The sequence below is a fragment of the Corapipo altera genome, unplaced genomic scaffold (assembly GCF_003945725.1).
Source record: "Corapipo altera isolate COAL_440 unplaced genomic scaffold, ASM394572v1 54, whole genome shotgun sequence".
NCBI classification, from domain to species: domain Eukaryota; kingdom Metazoa; phylum Chordata; class Aves; order Passeriformes; family Pipridae; genus Corapipo; species Corapipo altera.
The window spans coordinates 1,715,361-1,735,496 of NW_020884902.1; the positions used below are offsets into that span (position 1 = coordinate 1,715,361).

Consider the following 20,136-nt stretch of genomic DNA (forward strand, 5'->3'; position numbering starts at 1 on the left):
AGCTATAAAGTTATTCTTTATGACACTCAGACATAATTTCTACTAAAGGATTTTTATCTAGAGCAGAACAGATCTTCAGCATAGATTCATCTTCAGGATAGATGTAAAAAGATTTCCTCAGAGTGTTCATGAGTTAAGGGCAAATTCACTCAGAGGTGAAAGACCAGTTGCAAAATTTCCTCGTGACCAGCAAGGAGTTTTTGGTACAGGTTTTGATGAAAGATGCAATCAGGTCTTCTATACTGCTCCTTTCTGGCCTTATTTTTTTGCTTGATGATCTGCAAAGCACACGATCTGCTTATGTAAATCAGCCTCTTGATGACCACACTTCCTCTGCTTTTGATCTAAAACATGCTTAATATGATTCAAATTGAAATATTTGGGTCTGGGGTTTAACTCAGTATTCTGGATAAATTGCTTCGTGCAGCTGTTTCAGAACTGCTGGGAAACCAGGATGTGCCTGAGCTCAGTAACAGCGCCCACAGCCCCTCAAAGGCTGTATTTTCGTAAGAACAAGATTTTACAGGTGATTTTAAAACCCTCAAACAAAAAAACCCCAATGAAACAGAAATCCAGCGCCCCCCCTCTCCAAAAAAAACTTGACAAAACCAAACACCTGCTCGACAAAAAAACCACCAACAAGACAGATAATCAGCCCCTGACCCCCCAAAAACCATGTCCAAGTCCTGTGTCAAAATTTGGTGTGGAAGCTGCTTTATGAATTTCCAGTTGATTGCTGTATGTTGCTGACATCTATATTTAGTTTCTCATCCCTATCAATACTTTCTGGGGGGGGGTAGCGTTACAATTTCTGATACATATTCTGTACCATGTACCATTTCTAAACATAAATGCTTAAAAGGTTTCTTCCTTGATTTTTCCTTACACAATCTCTTCAAGATTGCTATTTTAATCCCATTTCTCCCAGTTCAGTTACACGCAAAATAAAGATCGGATTGGTGAAGAGTTGTTGCTTTAAAGATTGTATTTTTCTGTTAATCCATGGACAACAGACACCTCGTGGAACAGCTACCTAATGGCAGTGCCTGATAAACCCACCGCCGACAGGCAGGCAGGGAAGGCAGTTCCGCAGCGTGTTTGCTCCGTGCGCTGCCAGCGGGCACTGGCTGCGATCCAGCCCCTCAGCGCTGCCGTGCCGGGGACCTGGCTGCGGAATTCCAACATGATTGCAGACGTCCTTGGAGGGGAGGAGCTCTTGCAGACACCAGCTGAAGCAAGACGCCTCACAAACCAAAGTTCAAGGTGAGAACCGTACTAGATGGGAGCTGATTTAAGAAAATTATTCCCCCCTCCCCTCCCTCCAGTGCAGAAAGAAGTACTGGGTAAAAATATGTAACTTGGGGCTTGTTATTGCACAGGGTCACAGTCTGATAATTATGCTCACACTCAGCATGTCTCCCTGTACTAAAGGCAAGACTAGAAAAGGGAAGAAAAAGGCTATATAATTTCCTATTAAAAAATTGACAGTAACAGTGCATTTTAATGCTGGTCACTGATATTTTGAGGAAAGGAAATTTAAAATGGAAACAGTGATTAGCAATGACCCCTCTTAGCAGCAGGGAAGCTCATGCATTGCGTGGTGAGGTTGGGGTGCATTTCATGATGCCTGTGTGCTGCTCTGACCCTGCTCTTAACCATGGATGCACAGTGTTAAGTGCTCTTAACACTTGCCTGCTTGGAGCTCAGTAAGGGCAGGTGGGGAGGAGCTGAGTTCTTACCGGAACTTGTCGAGACCATCGGGACAAGGGCAGAGGCAGTTTCTGCTCACCTGAAGGAGATGATGTGATACAGTGGGGAAAGGGGAGTGTTGTCTTTACCCTGCTGAGTACAAGGGCAAATGTCTTGCACCAGGCTCATGGAACAGTTTTCTGAGCAGCAGGGAGCAGGACAAGAAATCAAACAGCTTTTCCTAATACTTTGAAATTTCTGGCTGTCTCTTGTTTTTCTCTTGTGAAGGTGTATTTTGTGAAACCATTGCCACACTCTGGCTGTGATGCCTAAAAGAAAATGGAAGAGTGAGTAGGCTCCAGAGAAACAGCACCTATGCTGAGCCATATGGCATTTTTGCTCTCTTGATCCACCTGGTTGACTATTACTACATGCTTTCTGGAGGAAAGTCTGCGGTTTAGTTCTGTGTTAGGGACAATGATGTCTTAGTCCATGGATAGGTATCCTACAGGCTGCAGTATTTTATGTAATTGCCATTAACTGCAGTGGTGTTTGTACACCAGCTCAGCAGGGATGGATCTCTGAGCTTTCGTAGAAGTGGTAGTTATAGAAAAGATAAAATGTAATTTTTCTTTAAGGAAAAAAGGAAGGTTCTAGATGTATAAACTCTTCCAGCCAAGCCCTACCTGCCCTGATCTGAATAGTCTCATTGATTTTAGTGGATCTGCCCATCAATTTGTATTAGCTTTACAGCATGGGATGGAGCAAGAATATTGTGCAGGTAGAGGGAATACATGTATGTACACTCAGTTTCTTTTATTTTTTTTTTTTTCCTTAATACCTGTGAATGTGTTTCAGATATCCAGCACATTCACAGAGAGGAAGGCAACATACTCTGTTTTAGTGTTCAGACTCCAAATGCTAGAGGCAATGATATCCTTCCCCAGACTCTTTTTCAAGGGGCAGGGACAGTGAGCTCGATGTCTTGGTGAAATTCTCCTTTGCATACTGCTGCTCTGCTTCCTGAAGTCCTTAAGATTTGGTTAGAAATAGCACTACACAAATCTTGTCCTCATTTCTTGTTTTTCTTGTGCATGTCTAAATAGCACCAAAGTATGGCTGCCTTTGTGCCTGGATAAAGTCTTTTGATAAAGTCTTCTGTTCCCCGTGTCGTAGTGAGACTGCTTTTAATCTTTTCTGGAGCAAATTTTGACCAATATGCACATATTTATTAAAACAAAGGCACCAAAATTCTGATTAAATAAATATTAAACATGAAGTTTTACTACTAAGGACCTATGCCAATGCAAGACTATTGTTTGCAAGTCCTACAGAAATCCACTGATATAATCTACTAAAATTATTGCTTCAGAATAAAACAGTAGGAAGAGGCTAAGAGGGGACATTGTAAAAGGTATGGAAATTTGTGAAAGAAATGAAAAAACCATAAAATATACTTAAAGCCAAGTTTTATATATTTCTTTTACCTACTTACTGCAATTTTGTAAATAATGCCAGAAAATTAGTTCTTTGAGGCAGAACTATTTCGGGGAAATGTTTATTTCACGAGTGGCAGGATAATGAAACCTGGCTCCTGCAGGTGGGGAAACCTGCCTGTGCTACCATGGTAGCTCTTGCCTAGAGCCTGTGCCAGGGCTCCAGCAGCTCCCCACACATCCAGGCTGTCCTGTCCCACAGCCCACCAATGCTGCAGGAGAGACCAGGGCTGATCCCCTGTTACAGGCACCAGTACAGCACAGTCTGTGTCTGTATGTTCCTCTAGGTCAGCAAATGAACTGCTTGAGCTTCTCAAAAAATGCTTTTTTAAATTTTTGAAACATCTTCTTTCAGCATATGTTTTTTGTGTACTTTGGCTATTTGAAGCACCTTTCTTAATGTACTACACTAGTTTTATGCATTGATAGAATTAGTTGGCCTTTTTGTTTCCTTTAATTTTGTCTTTATTCAATTTTAAAGGTAAATGAGTGCCATATCATCTGAGTTTTCATCTGTCATTTCAAAGTTAAGTTTACTATTATCCAGAGCTTTCCCTCTCCTCTTTCTTCTTTGTTTAGGCTGTGTGCCTGCTCTTCAGGTTAAAGCCTCTGCTCCAAAGAAGCACATCTTTGGCAGGGAGAAACGAAGCAAAAACTTTAGGTCATTCTTATTTTTTATTTCCAGTGATGTCAAACTTCCTCCTAATCCAGAAGGATTTGTTTAGTGCCCGTTTTTCAGTCACCAAAGTTTTTGCCTGTGGACTGCCTTTTCTGGGTGTTTCCAAGGATGAGGACAGCAGTGTGGCTGCTGGCTGGCCTGAACTTGGCTCTGCACCCAGAGACTTCTCAAGCAGGCAATGATAAACTCCTGGGAAACTTCACATAGCCAAATCCATAAGTAGACCCAAGGCTCTTGCATTTGCTAATATAGTCTATAAAAATCAGCTTCCATACAATTTGAAGGTTTTTTGGGGATGGATTTTATATATTCTTCCTGCATGGAATTAGAATCTTCCTGAACTGTAGACTCTGGAATTTAATTTGCTCAACCTTGCTCCTGGCAGACCATTTCAAACCAGTAGAACTTGCAATAGCAGAGAGAACACAAAATGGTCCCCAACACCTCACTCTGCTCTGATGGGCTCTGTGCTTCGGCTCTGCCTTTTTTGCAGCCATGCATCACCTCTGTGTGCAGATCTCGTGATGATCTCCATGGAGGCTTGGGCACTCAAGGCAGAAATATGAGCAGGTAAGTCAAGGTTACTCTTCCTTCTCGTCCATGTAATTACATGTGCTATGTTTTTGTATGGATAGTGCTTGTCTGTAGCAAGCACTGACAGACTGTTTTAATTCTCCAAAGCCAGTTTGAACACCTCACACAGATAAGCAGAACCCTGTGTGGATATCTGGATGTGAGGGGGAGGGCATGAGGGAATGTACGGGTAATTTTCTGGGTCTGGGTTTAGACATGACATCCATTGGAGGACATCCCTTGGCTGATGGAACACAGTGAGAAATCCAGGGCAGCTTTTCCTCCTTTGTGCACAGAGAATGTTTACTGGGGTCAGCAACAGGGAAATTGTAGAATCACAGAACGGCCTGGGTTGGAAGGGACTTCAAAGATCATCTAGTTCCAAACCCTCTGCCATGTACAGGGATACTTTTCAGTAGACCAGATGGCTCAGAGCTCCATCTAGCCTGGCTTTAAAGACGTCTAGGGATGGGTCATTTACAAGTTCATTAACTCCTTTGTTTTTACTGGATAGTTTGAAGAAATGGAAACATAAATATTGAATTACAAAGATGCGTTTTCTGTAGTCTTAGAATTAACACATACACAACAAAGAAGAATTTTAGGTCTGCTGTGTTCAGTTACCAAGTGGGTACATTAAAGTTTTGCCTCTTTGTGCTCACAAAGCTCTTTTCCCTCTTTCTGTTGGTGCAAATGCCTTGAAATGGATCAATGTTCCCCCGATTCGTTGGCAGCATCTCCCCCTGTTGTCCAGCTCAGACAATGCAGCGCTCTGCACCATGAGGAAGGCGACACATCTCCCGTTCTTTGTGAGCTGATATCAAGTAGACAGACACCTTCTGAAGTTTTGTGCATGCTGTGCGCTTTTTTTCTTTGCTGCAACAAGAAAAGCCTTTTCTTTTAACCTGGCTTCCTTTGAAGAAGTAACTCAGGAAGCTTCATGGCCTCTCAAGGTAAGTGCATCTATAGTCTGTATTTTTAGATCATGTTTACAGAAAACTACAGTCTTGTACGTTTCCAGCAATCAGCAGTCTGATGAAATGAGTGTTTCAGGCTAAAACTACATCAGTCAAAGCACAGTTGTTTTGCCTTCCTTTAATTTTTCAGCATCCAAGAGGCTCCTAAGGAGACTAAAATCTATACTAGGATGTTATTTGAATAAAATATGTTATAAAATATTAGCATCTGCATTCAGTTATAAAATTTAGTGTTTGTATCTTTGTGCTTAAATCTGTCAGTACAGAATGCATGGGAAGGGTAGGTACTGAGCCAAGGGTACCCCTGTTTTTGCACACTTCTTCCCTATTCCACTTTGAAAATACTACATCACCAAATGATTTTCATATTCAAAACTGGCCAGAATCCTGCTAACCATGTATGGAAAATAATATCTGAAGAGTAACTGAATTTAATCAGATTACTCCTATCTGGGTTTGTCTTTGTCATGTATTGACTTTCAGTAGCAGCTGGTTGGGTACTCAGGTGTGCAGAGGCAGATATTGGCCTAGGGAGTTTCAGCAATGTCTATCTACGTTTGTCAAATTTTTACCCCTCTTTTTTGCTCCAAAAATACTCAAGACATTCTGCATTTAGAGCATTAAAGGTACACAGCAGCAAGCAGTTTTTGTTGTACTCTACCTATATAGGTGGGTTTTTTTATTTTGCTTCACTTTAGCCATATAAGAGGGATCTGTTTTTGCATATTTTTGATGTGTATCAGTTAGTAGAAGCAGTGAAATAGTAATGGTGTGAAATATAGTGTTTAGAATGAATAAATTTGATAATATACCTCATTTAGGAACATGTAACTCTATAAATTATGTTTGTACAGAATACTCGCTGTATCATACAGTAACTTTTAAGTTTTTCTATATTAGAAATGAAATGGGAATCATCCGTAAAAATAGTCAAAGTGTCAGAGTAGCTCAGATTGTCATTAATATTTAATGTATTTACTGTTTGATTTTTGTATAGCTTAAAATTTGACAGGTAGAACTGCAATTTGTTGTCTTTTTTTCTCTTTATTATTCAAGAATAACACTAACACTGGGCCACTTCGTGGCATTTCATGTAACAACAAGAGTTACGGCAGTAACAGAACCCTGTGAGGTAAAATGATGCAGAAGAGCATATAAAATATTTATTACCCAGTTATACATTTTTAAAAACCAGCTACAAATTCAAAGGGGTTACTTCTTCCTGTGGTCTTAGGCTTTGAAAGAAAGCAGTGGCTGCAAAGACAAATTAAGATCAAAATATTATTAAATGATGAATCTTTCACAGTGAGTTCAAATAATACTAAAGGATCTCATTTAAACCCACAACAGCAAAAGAGAGATTCAGACTTGGAGCCAAAATTCCTTTTGGACCTCAAACCCCATCGTGCCTAAGTATTGTCACACATGAGATAAAAATTATCGATTTGGGGACTGCTTTACTGCAGAATCACAGAGGCTCAGCTAAATCCAAGGATTTGCCATTTATATGGGGAGAACTTCACAGAATCAGCTAGGTTGGAAAAGACCTCTGAGATCAACTCCAACCGAATACCACCTTGTCAACTAGACCATGGCACCTAGTGCCACATCCAGTCTGTTCCTAAACATCCCCAGGGAAAGTGACTCTGCCACCTCCCTGGACAGCCCATTCTAATGTCCAGTCACTCCTTCTGTGAAGAAATTCTTCCTAATATCCAACCTAAAACTTCCCTGATGCAACTTGAGACTGTGTCCTCTTGTCCTGTCACTAGTTGCCTGGGAGAAGAGACCGACACCCACCTGCCTACAACCTCCTTTCAGGCAGTTGTAGACAGTGATGAGGTCTCTCCTGAGCCCTCTTCAGGCTAAACACCTCCAGCTCCCTCAGCCACTCCTCATAGGACTTGTGCTCCAGACCCTTCACCAGCCTTGTTGCCCTTCTCTGGACATGCTCCAGCACCTCAGCATCCTTCCTAAATTGAGGGGTCCAGAACTGGACACAGGACTTGGGGTGGCTTCACCATTGCTGAGTGCAGGGGAAGAATCACTTCCCTGGTCCTGCTGGCCACACTGTTCCTGACACAGGCCAGGATGCCATTGGCCTTCTTGGCCACCTGGGCACACTGCTGGGTCAAGTTCAGCTTCCTGTCAATCAGAGCCCCCAGGTCCTTTTCTGCCTGATCTCTGTCCAGCCACTCTGTCCCCAGCCTGTAGCACTGGGGAGTTGTTGGGGCCAAAGTGCAGGCCCCAGCACATGACTTTGTTGAACCCCATACTGCTGGATTCAGCCCATCTATCCATCTTGTCCAGGTCCCTCTGCAGAGCCCTCTTACCCTCCAGCAGATTTACACTCCCCTCCAGCTTGGTGGCATCTGCAGATTTGGTAATGGTAGATGCAACTTGCTTTTTCTTGTTCTGGTAGAGCCAGTGTTGCTGAAGGCTGAGGAAAGATGTGCCTAACAAAACCAGTAGGAGTTTGTTGGCAGTCAAATGACTAAGGTGATCACAGTGTTGTGGGAGATGGTGCCTGAGCACAGGGTGTGGGCAGACAGGTGCCTGTAACAGTAAATGCCCTCATTACCTTCACAGGACTGGCCAAGGTAACCATCACTGTGTCCTAAAGGTGTTTGTGATAGCAAACCAGAAAACACAACATAACCGTATCTGATCTTTTCATTAAGATAGTAACGAGTAATACACTGTAAGAGGCTGTGTAGATTTTGTTACCACCATTGTAACATTCCACTTGGGGAATCTGAGATCCCTGGAAAAGTTGTCTCTAATTAAGAGAAAATATGCGTGCCCTCAAAATGCTAGAGAGCATTTTGGTGAGGACCAGCCCTCAGCAGCTCAGTGTACACTGGCACACAGGGCAGCTCACAGGGAGCAGTGCTGGGTGACCTGTGCCGAGGAGCTTGTGGCCACCCTGTGTGTGAGTCCAGACCAGCTCCAGCCTTGTCACACAGGCTCTCTGCTCACCAGCTGTCTGAGCAGATCAGGTGCTCTCCAAGACCACATCTCCTGGTTTAGCTTCCTCTGCAGTGATTCCACTTTGCATATTCTAAGGCTGCTTTATGAAGTGAATCAGAACGCTTGAAGTGTGGGACCATCAGGAAATTTGTTTTGGGTCCTGATTCCTGATCTGAACTAAAGTATGGATAGAGTCACATGCAAAATGTGATGTTATTGTTCCAGGTTTGATCCAAGAAGCTACCTGCTCTTTGGCCCTGTTAATTTCTGGTTTTTTTTTCCTTTTTTTTCATGTAGAACCTCGGGGACAAACCAACCCCATCTTTAAGGATTACCTCCCTGGTTCTTCTGACATTCCTGAACAGAATAAGCCTGTTGAACCTACAAGTCTCTGGAAGCAAACATCACACACTCATAACTTGCCACCTGGTCTAGAGTACCTGAACCAGGTCCTGAATCTTTCCAAATGTTAGAAATTTTATGTTTTCCTCGTATGCTGCTTTGATACCTTGGGGGATGAGGTGGTTTGGGTTTTTTCCTTTGGGGAGGGGTAGGTGGAGATGTAGAGGCTTTTTCTTTGTTTGATATTACTGTGAAATAAGGAGTGTAGGAATAACAAGCTCTTTCTTTCTTCATTGCTGTCATTCATTTTTGTAGATATTAATTTGTTATGCATGCAGCTCTCCTTGCACCAAAACCATTGTTTTCTTCCTTCTAGGACATTTTCTAGGTCATAGTATTACGAGTCTCATTGTTCCCCCAGTTTCCTTCCAGCTCCTTAAGAGCTCACCCTCAGGGAAATGGCTGTTAAACTCCAGCTGGCCTCAAAAAGACTAAAGCAGGCAGTGTGTGAAGGAGCTGTCACCTCCTTATATCTCATTCTTTGAGGAACATCAGAGTCTTCTGAGCAAGTTCCTTCTGCCTCTGCAGGTTAGAGGCTTGCTCTCCTCAGGAGGCAAGCTCCCAAGGAGACGAGTTAGTTGAGCGTAAGTCTGGGTGGCTACAAACCTGCACCCACCCTTTGTGGGGTTGAGGGGGAGGAAAGTGCTAATGCCTGAGAGAGGGAAATGCTTGGAAATGGGAGCAGACAAGTAGGCCACAAGGAGGGAAGGAGAGGGAATGCTTAATTGTTCTCCATCCTACTGCTAAGTGTGTGGCTGTTCCTCTCACTCTGTGAAACCTCTCAGGTCTGGGAGCTCACAGCTGTGATGATCTGCAGCTCCGGTGCAAAAGTTTCATATCTTCCTGAAATTTTTTACCAGGAAAGTCACTCCCTGGTGTCACTTTGACACTGACTCCAGTCTACATTTCATACGTGGCTGGATTCTGCCACTCTCATATATGCTGTATAAGGTGTCATACTCCCTGCCTGGTATGGGCAGGGACAGAATCAGGCCCCTAGTATAGTCAGGTCATAATTCTGATACCCACATCTCTGCTGTGTTTACATTTTGGTGATGATGGGAAATGTTTACTTCACTCAAGGTCTATATCTTAGGCACACATTTCTGGTAGTTTTGTACAGAAGCAGAAATTGAATCTATTTTATATTTGGAGCTAAGTTACCTAGGTAGCTAATGAAACTGGAGACCCTTCAAAAACAGTCTTTCATGTGGAGTTATGACTTTCATTTCAAGGTGCCCAAGCACAAAATGATATGTGTTGTCAATTACACAAGCATTTGCTTACAGACTGTGGAAGCTACATTTTTTAGTCTAAAAGTGATTTTGATAGTAAATACTTGGCAGGTTACATATCCAGGCTCCTGTACGAACATGAATTACACCTCAGATTTACCTAGGCAATGTGGGCAAGCAAATACTATTGCTCCGTTTTATAGAAACTTCACATCTGATATAAAGACAAAAAAGCAAGTTGCTTTTAGAACTGTAACTGGAATTGAAGACCTCATTCATGCTTGCTCTTGGCCCCATAACCATATGCCTGTGCTGCTAAGTATTCTTAATTTTCTCTGCAGTCTGAGAAGTGGGAAGCATGTGTGCCATGCTGATTGTCAGCATATACCCACAGCTCAAGTTTCTGTGCATCACAGAACATTTTGGTGTGTGATGCTGAAGTCATACTGTCTGTGTGACTAATGAAACAGGCTCATATAGGATAGATTGGAGCATAAAGGAGATCCCACCAGCAGGGAGAGGGCTGCCTGCAGAATGAATGTGGGATTCACAGCTGCCAGCATAATCACTTGGGATTTATCCTGATGGACTCAGAGATTTTCACGTAATGAAATTCTCCAATGAAGATGTTTCTAGCAGAATTGGGATTTTTTTTTTGCCACTAGAAGACTGTGCATCCTTCTGGTGCTGTGTGTATTGGGGAAAGGTGGGTCCAAACTGAAACAGGCACAGACAGGTGCTACTGGAAGGGCATGGGGAATAGAGAACCTGTTTTAAAAAAAGACTTCAGTTGTTTCATCTTTTAGACTAAAAAAACATTACCAGAGAGGGAACCATGACTAAGTACCTAGAAGAGTAAACAACTTTTGGGAAAGAGACACATTTAATTTATAGAATTATATTACTGGAAGAAATATTATATAGAAAGTGGTTGTGAATAAATACAGGATATCAAATAGAAAGGACATTCTGGGATTATCTCAAGCCTGAGTGGGGAAGATAGCTAGATAGATTTGAAAAAGCTGAATATATTTCTTAATAAGAGCATGATATGTTTGACTCTGAAACAAGGATGCAGATTTACTGAATCTCAGAGGGATCCCTACAATCTTATTCTAAATAGCAACTCAAGGACACAGCACACAGTGTTGAATGAGAGGAAAGGAAAATATCTGTCCTATACTTTAAGGCCTGACAGCAATATTTCACTCTGCAGATAGGGAGTTCAGGTAAAGGAGCAATTCAATCAGCTGTTTAAGGTGCACCAGAGAAGGGCAAAAAACTGCTTCTGCCTCAGCAAACAGATACCATCTTTCTATAACTATCACAAAAGTGACACTATTTAAAATAATTTCTAAGCAAAATGTTACCCAAACCTCATTATCATCTTCCAGATCACAGCCATAACTTGAAAAATTGTTCAGTATCTATCATAAAAATCAAGGGAACCTCTTCCCACAGCAGGAATAGACAAGAGAGATGTTAGAGAAAAATTTTCTGACTAGCTCAGCCTCATGTTGTGCCACCATTCAGGCTTAACCAATTTTGTAAAAAACTTCTTAGTTTAGGCTTGGTTAGACTGATCAGATGTAAATGTAATGCCCACAGAACTGAATACTGAGAATTAGCTGTGTGTAAGGAATTGTAACATATCTGAGCTCGAGAGGAGCAGACCCTTGTAAACCAAAGGGCTTTGGATGCTTTCAAATGCAAGTGCAGAATTCCTTTAATCCACAAGTGCCTCAATAAAAATGCATCAGAATAGCTGTCTTGCAGAAACCAGTGAAAGGGAAAACAAGGCTAACAAGTGGTACTGCTGTGTTGTCTCAACATTGTTTATACATTGGACACAATAAACCAATACACAGACCAAAATCACTCAAAGCTTTTAACAGTTCAGGCTCATTAATTTTCTTTTCCCTGTGAAAGTCTACGTGGGGAAAAGAAATCCATATTAAAATCAATACTAAAATATTAAAATAGCCCTAATATCTTTAACTTGTTTGTTCTATTTTCATCAGCAGAGCCCTTCCTGTGAGCTCCAAGAGTTCACATCTCTCATGAAACCTAAACAAAGAGCAAAGATTCTTGGAAGAATATTTTTAAATCTAAATATTTTTTATTATTTCAATTACTGGCATGCACATTTCAGAGATTAATGAAAGGGATAAAGAAGTTCCTTTTTTTACCAGCTTTTCTTTGCAGCCTGAACTAGCTGCAGGAGATGACTAGAAGTGACAAATGGCTGCAACAGTTTGAATACGTACCAGGCAAGATTTATCAATTGTAAAATATACAGGCACTGGAGGGCTGTGACATGCTGGTCTCAGAAGGTTGCTGTGTGCTTTCTGTCTGCAGCTGTGAGTAATGGCAAGACCCTGTGCCAAGCGTTTGCCCATCAGGAATTTACGGAAAAGACTGGTAAAGCCTAAATATACTGTCACATAAAACAGGCATTAAAGTCACATAAAACTGAAAGGTAGACTGAAATTAAGTCTTGCTGGTTTTATAATACCAACAACTGTTCTCTAAAGAAGAATAATATCAGAGGGGCGCTAAGCACAGCAAAGCTGGGTATCATGGCAAGCTATTTTTCTCCTGCATTTGTAACCAGCTCATGGGGTAAGAAAATTTCAGCCAGCTAAGGTTTCTTTGTGGAGCTCCTGTTTTGCTCATTCTGGCACCCTGGCATGACCATTTGCCAGATTTAGGATGCAGAGCTCCTGTGCCTGAGATTAGAGCACTAAAGCTCTTGTGTGCCATTGTTGGCATCCCCTGATTGCCCTGCTGGGCTGCTCCAGCAAGGCCCTTTGGGATGTGTTCACAGCACATTTTAAGCTTGAATCCAGACTTGTTCCTTCCTGCACTGCCGTGGTGCCCAGCACCAACCTCAGCTTTTGGGGTAAGGGGCTTCCCCTCTGCCAAGGAGGAGGAACAGGAGCAAAAGGTGGATCCTGCTCCTCACACACAGCTTTCTATTGCTGTTGCCTTCCTTATTCCCCCAGGAAGATTATTTTTCTTCAAATGTGTGGGTGAATTACATGGCCACAGCACCCAATGTCACATTCTTCAGCTGTCATTTCAGAGACAGTTCTAAAGTGTGATTGAGACAGCCCTCAGGCACCCAGCCTGTGCACCTCTGGAAGGAAAGAAATCCTAGTAACAGGGAGAGGAGCAGTAAAAATAGACAGGTGACCACTGGCAGCCTCAGACCTATCCAAGACCCACCATCTTGTTTATTTTTTTTAAACAGCTGGACCGGATAATTATTCATCAGCAAGTGGAGCTTCTGGAAGGTATGGTGCAATCCTTGTCATTCTTTAACAATGCTGCTGTACAGGTGTCTCCAAAAGGCTTCCCAAGTCTTGCCCCTCCTCACTGAAGTCACTGTGAAGCCTCTCAGTGCCCTTGTGTCAGGCTGTAATGAGTGTGGGAAAGGCTCACTTTATTGTATGCCTGTTCTGCAGCAAACCACTGAGAAGAGAAGGATTACAGGGAGTAGTCTGTACAACAGTCCTAAATTCTCTCCCTCAGACACTTCCCTCTCAGTGTTATTAAAGTTTGACCATCATTCCAGTCCATGGAAAAATTTATTGTCTTTAACAATAATTAATGTGCTATGAGGAACAAAGCAAATAGAGAAATGAAGATCAGAAGACACAAAGTGAAGCATAAGATTTTCTAATTACATGGTTTCTCAGAATTTCAAAGTCCTGAACAAGTATTAAGTTCTACAAGTAAAATGTATTTCTCCCATTCAAAATGATTTTAATCTGATTCTTGAATGACCCACTGGGTGAAAGCTTAGTCACTGAGGTGGGACAGCCTCATAGTATTACTTTTCATGGATGATAAAATAAGAAAAAGCCTAAACCAAAACTCAGGATATAAATTCTGTTTTATGATATGTACTTTAGCGTACAGCAAATCAAAGTCTTTGAACTAATTTCTTCAAAATACAGACAAAATACATTATTATTTCTTTATAATTGTGTATTTTCTTTGTGTCATTATTTCAAAACACTTTTTTAACAATCTGTTTAAAAAAATCTGTATCTTTAGAATATATACCCATATATGTATAGACTAACATTATACTAAGGTAATGACTAACAGTATACTAAGTTAATGTTCTACTTGTTTTGCTTTATTAGCCATACTTGGCACAGAGACCTCCAGCAAATATGAGATAAAAAACCATTTGGGACAAAGAGTTTACTTTGCAATAGAAGAAAATGATTGCTTTGACCGTAACCTGTGTTCACCTATAAGGTCGTTCACCATAAGGATCGCGGATAACATGGGCCGAGAAGTGATTAGAGTGATCAGACCCTTGAGATGCAACAGCTGCTGGTTCCCCTGCTTCCTGCAGGAGGTGAGGGAATCCTAGATGCTTTTTGTTCCAGCGTCCTGCTGTATGTGCTCAGCATTAATGAAGCCTCCTGCAGTTCTGCGAGGGTGGCAGGAAGGAATTCACAGCCACTTCTCATCCTGGGGGATTGGAGGCCTTCCTTTAGAAGTGCTGTTGATAAACGAGGCCCTTCTATGAGCTACGTTCCCAGTGCACCTCCTCCCTTTCACGGAACCTTGCTTTCCTTGCATCCCACTTAAAGCTTCTGTTTGTGATGATACAGATGTCTCTCCATTCACATCACACCCCAAAATACTGCTTGCTGTGCCACAGATGGAGATCACCCACGGTGGTCCAGGAGGGTGATGGATAGAAAATCCTTGGAGGCCATGGGTGTGTGTGGGTATGACTGGGAAGCAGCCTCCTGAGGAGGCTGATGCTTTGGTCTGTGACTCTGCCTCTTCCAGGCCACACATCTCTGGGAAATTGCAGAAAATGGAAGTGAGCTGCTTGGAGTGAAAAATGGAGATACCGTAGAGTATCAGATATTTTTTACTTGGCTTCCATATTTTTGACTTCTTTCTTGTTTTATGAAAGTGTTTTACATTACACTTACCTTCTCAGCCCTTCACCAGGATTTAAAAAAAAAATATCCCTTGGTAGCACAGCTACTTAAAAAAAGCTTATAGGATACTCACTGATTACAATAACAAAATCTTTTCACAGTGTATGGCTTTTGTAAAGTCTTACGTATAAGATGTTCAATCACTTCTGGTGGAGCTTTTGAGCTTCATATTTTCCACTATATTTAAAAACACCATTAGACTTTTCCAATATCCAATTCACTGTTTGGTAAATTTATATACTGCTGTATGCAATAAATAAGTGTTTTGGCATTATATAAACTGTACACTATCATGGAAAAATATACTAATATAAAATTAGTTTGAAACATTTCACTGTTTTTTTTCTTTTGTTTGCTAGTTAGAAGTTCAGTCCCCACCAGGTACAACAGCTGGGTATGTTGTACAGAATTGGGACCCTTTTCTGCCAAAGTTTACTATACAGAACCAAAGTAAAGAAGATGTACTAAAAATAATTGGCCCATATGCAACCTGTGGCTGTTTTGAAGATGTTGACTTTGAGGTATGTTTCTTATGAGTGTTAAGAATTTAAAAGTTTTACTGTTTTGAATAAATTTCTCAGGTGAGAGTGAACAAAGTGCTTTGCCTTAGTTGAGAACCATAAAGGAACTTCTGGGTTTATCAACTCATTACCCAAATCAGAAGACTCCAGTGGGTACTGTCTGAAATTTCAGTATACTGTGAGAAGCATGCAGATGGCTATGTAATTGAGAACATATCTGTCCCCTGAGGGGACAGGGATCCACATCAATGTGACGAGGAGCATATCGGGAACACGAGGCAGGGAAAAGCCAACACTGTGAAAGAGGAACAAAAGTGTAAACTTTCACAATTGCTTTCCTCCACTTTTCTGTCAGTTCTAAAGATGCTGATTTCCAAATTTGAGACCCTTTCTTGTGTGCCACTCCTAAAGGCAAATTTGACACTAATAGAACATCTCGGCAATAAGAATAAAAGAGGAACCTGACAACTATAGCATACTCTGCATGTCAGGGCACATTCATTAATTCTGTGGAGATGTCATCAGTGTGTGCTTGATTTATTTACATTTGTGTCTGTTCCTATTTTTTATTTGTGCAGGTAAAAGCTCTCAATGAGATGACACCAATTGGCAAAATTTCCAAGTACTGGTCTGGATTTGTAAACAATGTCTTTACCAACACTGCCAACTTTGGGATCCAGGTCCCTGTAGATCTTGATGTGAGAATGAAGGCAGTAATGATTGGTGCTTGTTTCCTCATTGTAAGTATGCACTGTGAAAAGGCAGACCTATAGAGGTGTGCAGACTGGGGCCAGAGGGTCCATTGGTACTGGCTGTGATCCTACAAAGGTGTAAGTGCAGTGGAAAGCCAAACCCAATCCATGAAAGATAAATTAATTGAAAACATTTTAATTTTTATGTCTGCTTTTGCTTTTTAGGTTTCTTAATTTTTTGTTTCTTAAATAGTTTAAATAGTATTACACATATTTTATATGGCAGGATCAAATCTCAACATATCAAACCTACAAAACCCCCTCAAGCCCCTTACTGATTTTGAACAAGTGTATGAACGAAAAAAAGTTATGTTGTTTCTAATGGTAATTTCAAACCAATTCAATAGTTCTGTTGAATGTTGCATGTAAGATCTTTGGGTCATATAAAAATTCCTACAAAAATTCCCTTGTGAAGATAATTGTAAGATAAGAATTTTATGAGAAGAATACTCAGTGTTAAGGGTAAAGATGAAGTTAAGATGCCCATTTTCTAGAATTATAAATTGATATTTGTTGTGTACCTCTTCTGCCAACACAATTGTGTCAATATTAACATGCAGTGGTTTCACAATCATCTGTGATACTTACAGAAAATATAAAATAAAAACCTATTTAAATTACTCACTGAAAAGTGTTTGCTTTAAAATTGCTACAATTCAGAAATTTTGCTTTTGTTAGGATAGAACTGACAGTTAGGGTTATTGAATTGTCCCCTCCAAAACTCCTATTGCTCAGTGGCAGTGATAGAAAGTGATTGCCTAATCTAATTACTTTGTGTAACAAATGCCTACAAGTAAGACTTTTGATAGTAATTGTTCATTTTTATGCCTTCCATCTCTAATTCACAGTTTGTTTATTTGTAGGACCTAATGTTCTTTGAAAACTCTTTGGATGGATTATAACAAGATGACAGAAACAATGAAATATGCAGAATGTGTTTCAGCAGGTAAAAATGAACATAAATTGATCGTCTTGCTTTGAAGACTTATACATTAGATACTTTCTAATTCTTTTTCATTTTCTTCCAGAAATCACTTGAGCTTTGGACGTGATTTTGAACTGCAAAAATCCTTGTTCCTTATAGGAAAAGATAGGGAGCTAATGATGATGTTTATTAAAATATGTCTCATGTAAATAATAATTTGCCACTTACACTTTATGTGTGTTGTAGCTAAACACATACTTTTCACACAGAGCACTGTTGCTTTGGAACAGTGCTATTCTCTTCTTTCTCTTTTGATGTTCCTGCATGGAAAATCATGAAAGGTTAGATGAAGGCTTGCAGCATCATTGATGAAAGTCTGTGTTTAGAGAAGCCTTTGATGTTTTGCAAGTGCTGGTACCAGTTACTAACCAGGGTGTGTTCTGGGGGTGTTGCTTCTTTATAATTTTAGAAGTAATTTTCTGATATTTTATTTAATTAATAGTAGCAAACTGATATTGAAAGTAACAAATATAAGGACATCACGCGATGGGAAGTTCAAGATGTTACCTGTTCCAGGGTGTTGAAAGGAGGGAAGTTATGTTGGCAAGTAAATTAGTTTTATGACAAAGATTGTTTTGATGAGTGGCAGCCAGAAATTAGGCTTCCAGCACTAGACTTGAGAATGTTAGCTCTATTCAGAAAATCTGGGCTTTCTTTATTTCCACTGAAGGCAGGCCATGTATGAGATTTGAGAGATGCTAGAGGCACACAGAGCACTTCACTTTGAACTATCCAGTGTTAAGGATTCTTGCTGCCATCCACTCAAGGTTTTCCTTAAAAGGTTTGTTCTTCTTTATAATATCTGGTGGTTGATAATTTTTCATTCAGACTTGCCTGAGGCCATCCTAGAACAGAATTATTCTTTTCCTTTGGCAAGCTCAGGTATTTTCTGTGACAGGGCTGTGCAAAAGGAGCTTTTTATAGTTCAACGGTTGTTCATCCCTGCAGTAACACTTCATACTGTTCCCAAACATTCCCACTAACAGGTTTTTACTAATACAAGTTCATTTGTTGAAAAATCCGTGATATATATGGAAGACATAAACAGAATTTTTTTTTTGTTGCAAAATATTTGCTCTATGAACTTGCTAATGCCTCCCAAAAACTCCAGCGGGTCCTTCAAGAAGCAGTCCAGTACCCTACAATATTGGTGGTAAACCCAACAAAGTCACCAGTCAAGTTTCTAAGGGGAACATTTTACAAATCACTGGAAATGCTGGATTTTTTTTTTTTTTTCAGTGTGAACCAGTAATTCAATTCTTGCAAACAACCAACACATCAACGGAAAGAGAGGAGATAATGAATAATTCATAAAAATGAAAAAGAGCTAAATTTATCAGGTGATTAATTCTCAACAAATATTTAGACTAATTTTAAATTAATGTTCATGGATATGAATTCAAACACAGTGAAGTCAGGAAGTTGCAACTAATGTTCCCATAGTGAAATTAACTCAGGAATGCTTATAGATTTAAACAGTATGTTTTAGATTATATACCACACTTAGGTATTTATACAGATTTACATATGTCTTGAAAATAATTGTGGTTAACAAGCTCTGACAATCATCATTATCTGTTAACCATTTCATTACTGGCTCTCGCTGTAACTCTCAGCAGTGCAATCAGGCTGCACAAGTTATGAGCTCACAGAGAACCATTGCTGCCACCTTTCCCAGGAGGAACACCCTGTGAGCTTCGTGGGTAAGAAGCTCCCTCGTGTGGAAATTTATGGTTTTGCAGGGGAATAAAGGATGCTTTTTGCTGTTCTCGCTAATTTCACACTTAAATTCAGCCCTTTAACTCCTGACTTACTCTAATGTAGACTAAAAAAGAACCAGATCTTTATATTATTTTTTTTCTTTAAATCCCTTTTCCATTTTAGACAGAAGTGAGTATTGTTGTAGTCCATAATCTTGGGTCTTGTGCAAAACCATGTTCGTGCACTGTTGTTGAGCTGTGTGTGTCTGAACTCTGAGCTGGATACAGAGCCTGGTAAGATCAGCAGGATCCCCGCCTATTTCTCACTTTTCCTCTGCAATTGCAGTCTTCTTATGACCCTTAATAAGCCAAAGACATCTCTGAAGCAAATCTGTCCTACCTCTTTCGAAGTCAACACAAAATAGGGTTTATTTACCTGCAGGGCTGAGTTTGGCTATGAGTGTCCACGTAAATACCTTGTAGGTAAGCAATACATGAAAATATTTTTTTATGAATTGCAACCAGATGATAATACTGGATTTCTTGCACTTAGTGACTTTATTGCTATTTTGTGTGTTAATACAACTTTTTTTGCTGTTAATGTGTATGTATATGAGTATGTTTGAATGCCTCTGGTTACACTTAGAGGCAGCCCCTAGGACTTACAGAAAGAGGCTCAGCCCCTGAATAAAACAAGCACTGGGGCTCGGATAGCTCTTTCTGGTTAGAACTCCTTCAGCAGCCTGCTTGACTGAATTTCTGGTAAAAATTCAGTGCCAATGCCAGTTCTTTTTCAACTGGAAGGTCGTTCATCCAAACCACAGCTGCCACACAAGGGCAAGTATTCATCCTCAGCAAAGATGATGGAGTTCTGAGTGATATTACTAAAGGAGAGCTAACGTGTACTGAGATTTTAATAACCTGCAGCTTATTAATAGCAGTGTGTTTCACATTATGGGAGCTATGCATCCTCACCTTTCCCAGTTCCCCTACAGGCTAGGCATGGCTCTCCAAAGGAGAATTCAGTATCTCCCAAAGGGTCACAGGTATTCTCTAAACCAAATTCATGTTCTGGTTACACTTTAGAAAGAAACATGATAGTTCTAATGAAACAGAAATTTTACTTAATCCAGCTAAGCATATATTGTCACTCGTATTCACTAGCCAAACTGTAAATCTAT

General features: G+C 40.5%; 1 protein-coding gene across 3 annotated transcripts; it reads left to right on the forward strand.

Annotated features, from left to right (window-relative positions):
• The first annotated feature begins 1,161 nt into the window (after positions 1-1,161).
• On the forward strand, positions 1,162-17,424 carry LOC113950615 (phospholipid scramblase family member 5-like). 3 transcript variants are annotated; one of them, XM_027650594.1, is made up of 10 exons: positions 1,170-1,263; positions 4,358-4,434; positions 5,172-5,390; positions 8,682-8,833; positions 13,275-13,317; positions 14,176-14,396; positions 15,357-15,518; positions 16,097-16,258; positions 17,134-17,216; positions 17,299-17,424. In XM_027650594.1, the coding sequence occupies exons 3-9, from the start codon at positions 5,378-5,380 to the stop codon at positions 17,170-17,172; spliced, it is 792 nt and encodes a 263-aa protein (XP_027506395.1). In that variant the 5' UTR covers positions 1,170-1,263; positions 4,358-4,434; positions 5,172-5,377; the 3' UTR covers positions 17,173-17,216; positions 17,299-17,424. The 3 variants fall into 3 exon arrangements, with proteins under 3 accessions (XP_027506396.1, XP_027506395.1, XP_027506394.1); XM_027650593.1 differs by having other exon boundaries at positions 17,134-17,424; XM_027650595.1 differs by lacking the exon at positions 4,358-4,434 and having other exon boundaries at positions 1,162-1,263; positions 17,134-17,424.
• The last annotated feature ends 2,712 nt before the right edge of the window (positions 17,425-20,136 follow it).

What these genes read in the sequence shown, in the direction of transcription:
- LOC113950615 (XM_027650595.1), top strand. An exon ending in TCCCCTGCTTCCTGCAGGAG is followed by an intron (nt 14,397 to 15,356) that starts GTGAGGGAATCC and finishes TTTGTTTGCTAG; the next exon opens with TTAGAAGTTCAGTCCCCACC. An exon ending in TTGAAGATGTTGACTTTGAG is followed by an intron (nt 15,519 to 16,096) that starts GTATGTTTCTTA and finishes TTATTTGTGCAG; the next exon opens with GTAAAAGCTCTCAATGAGAT.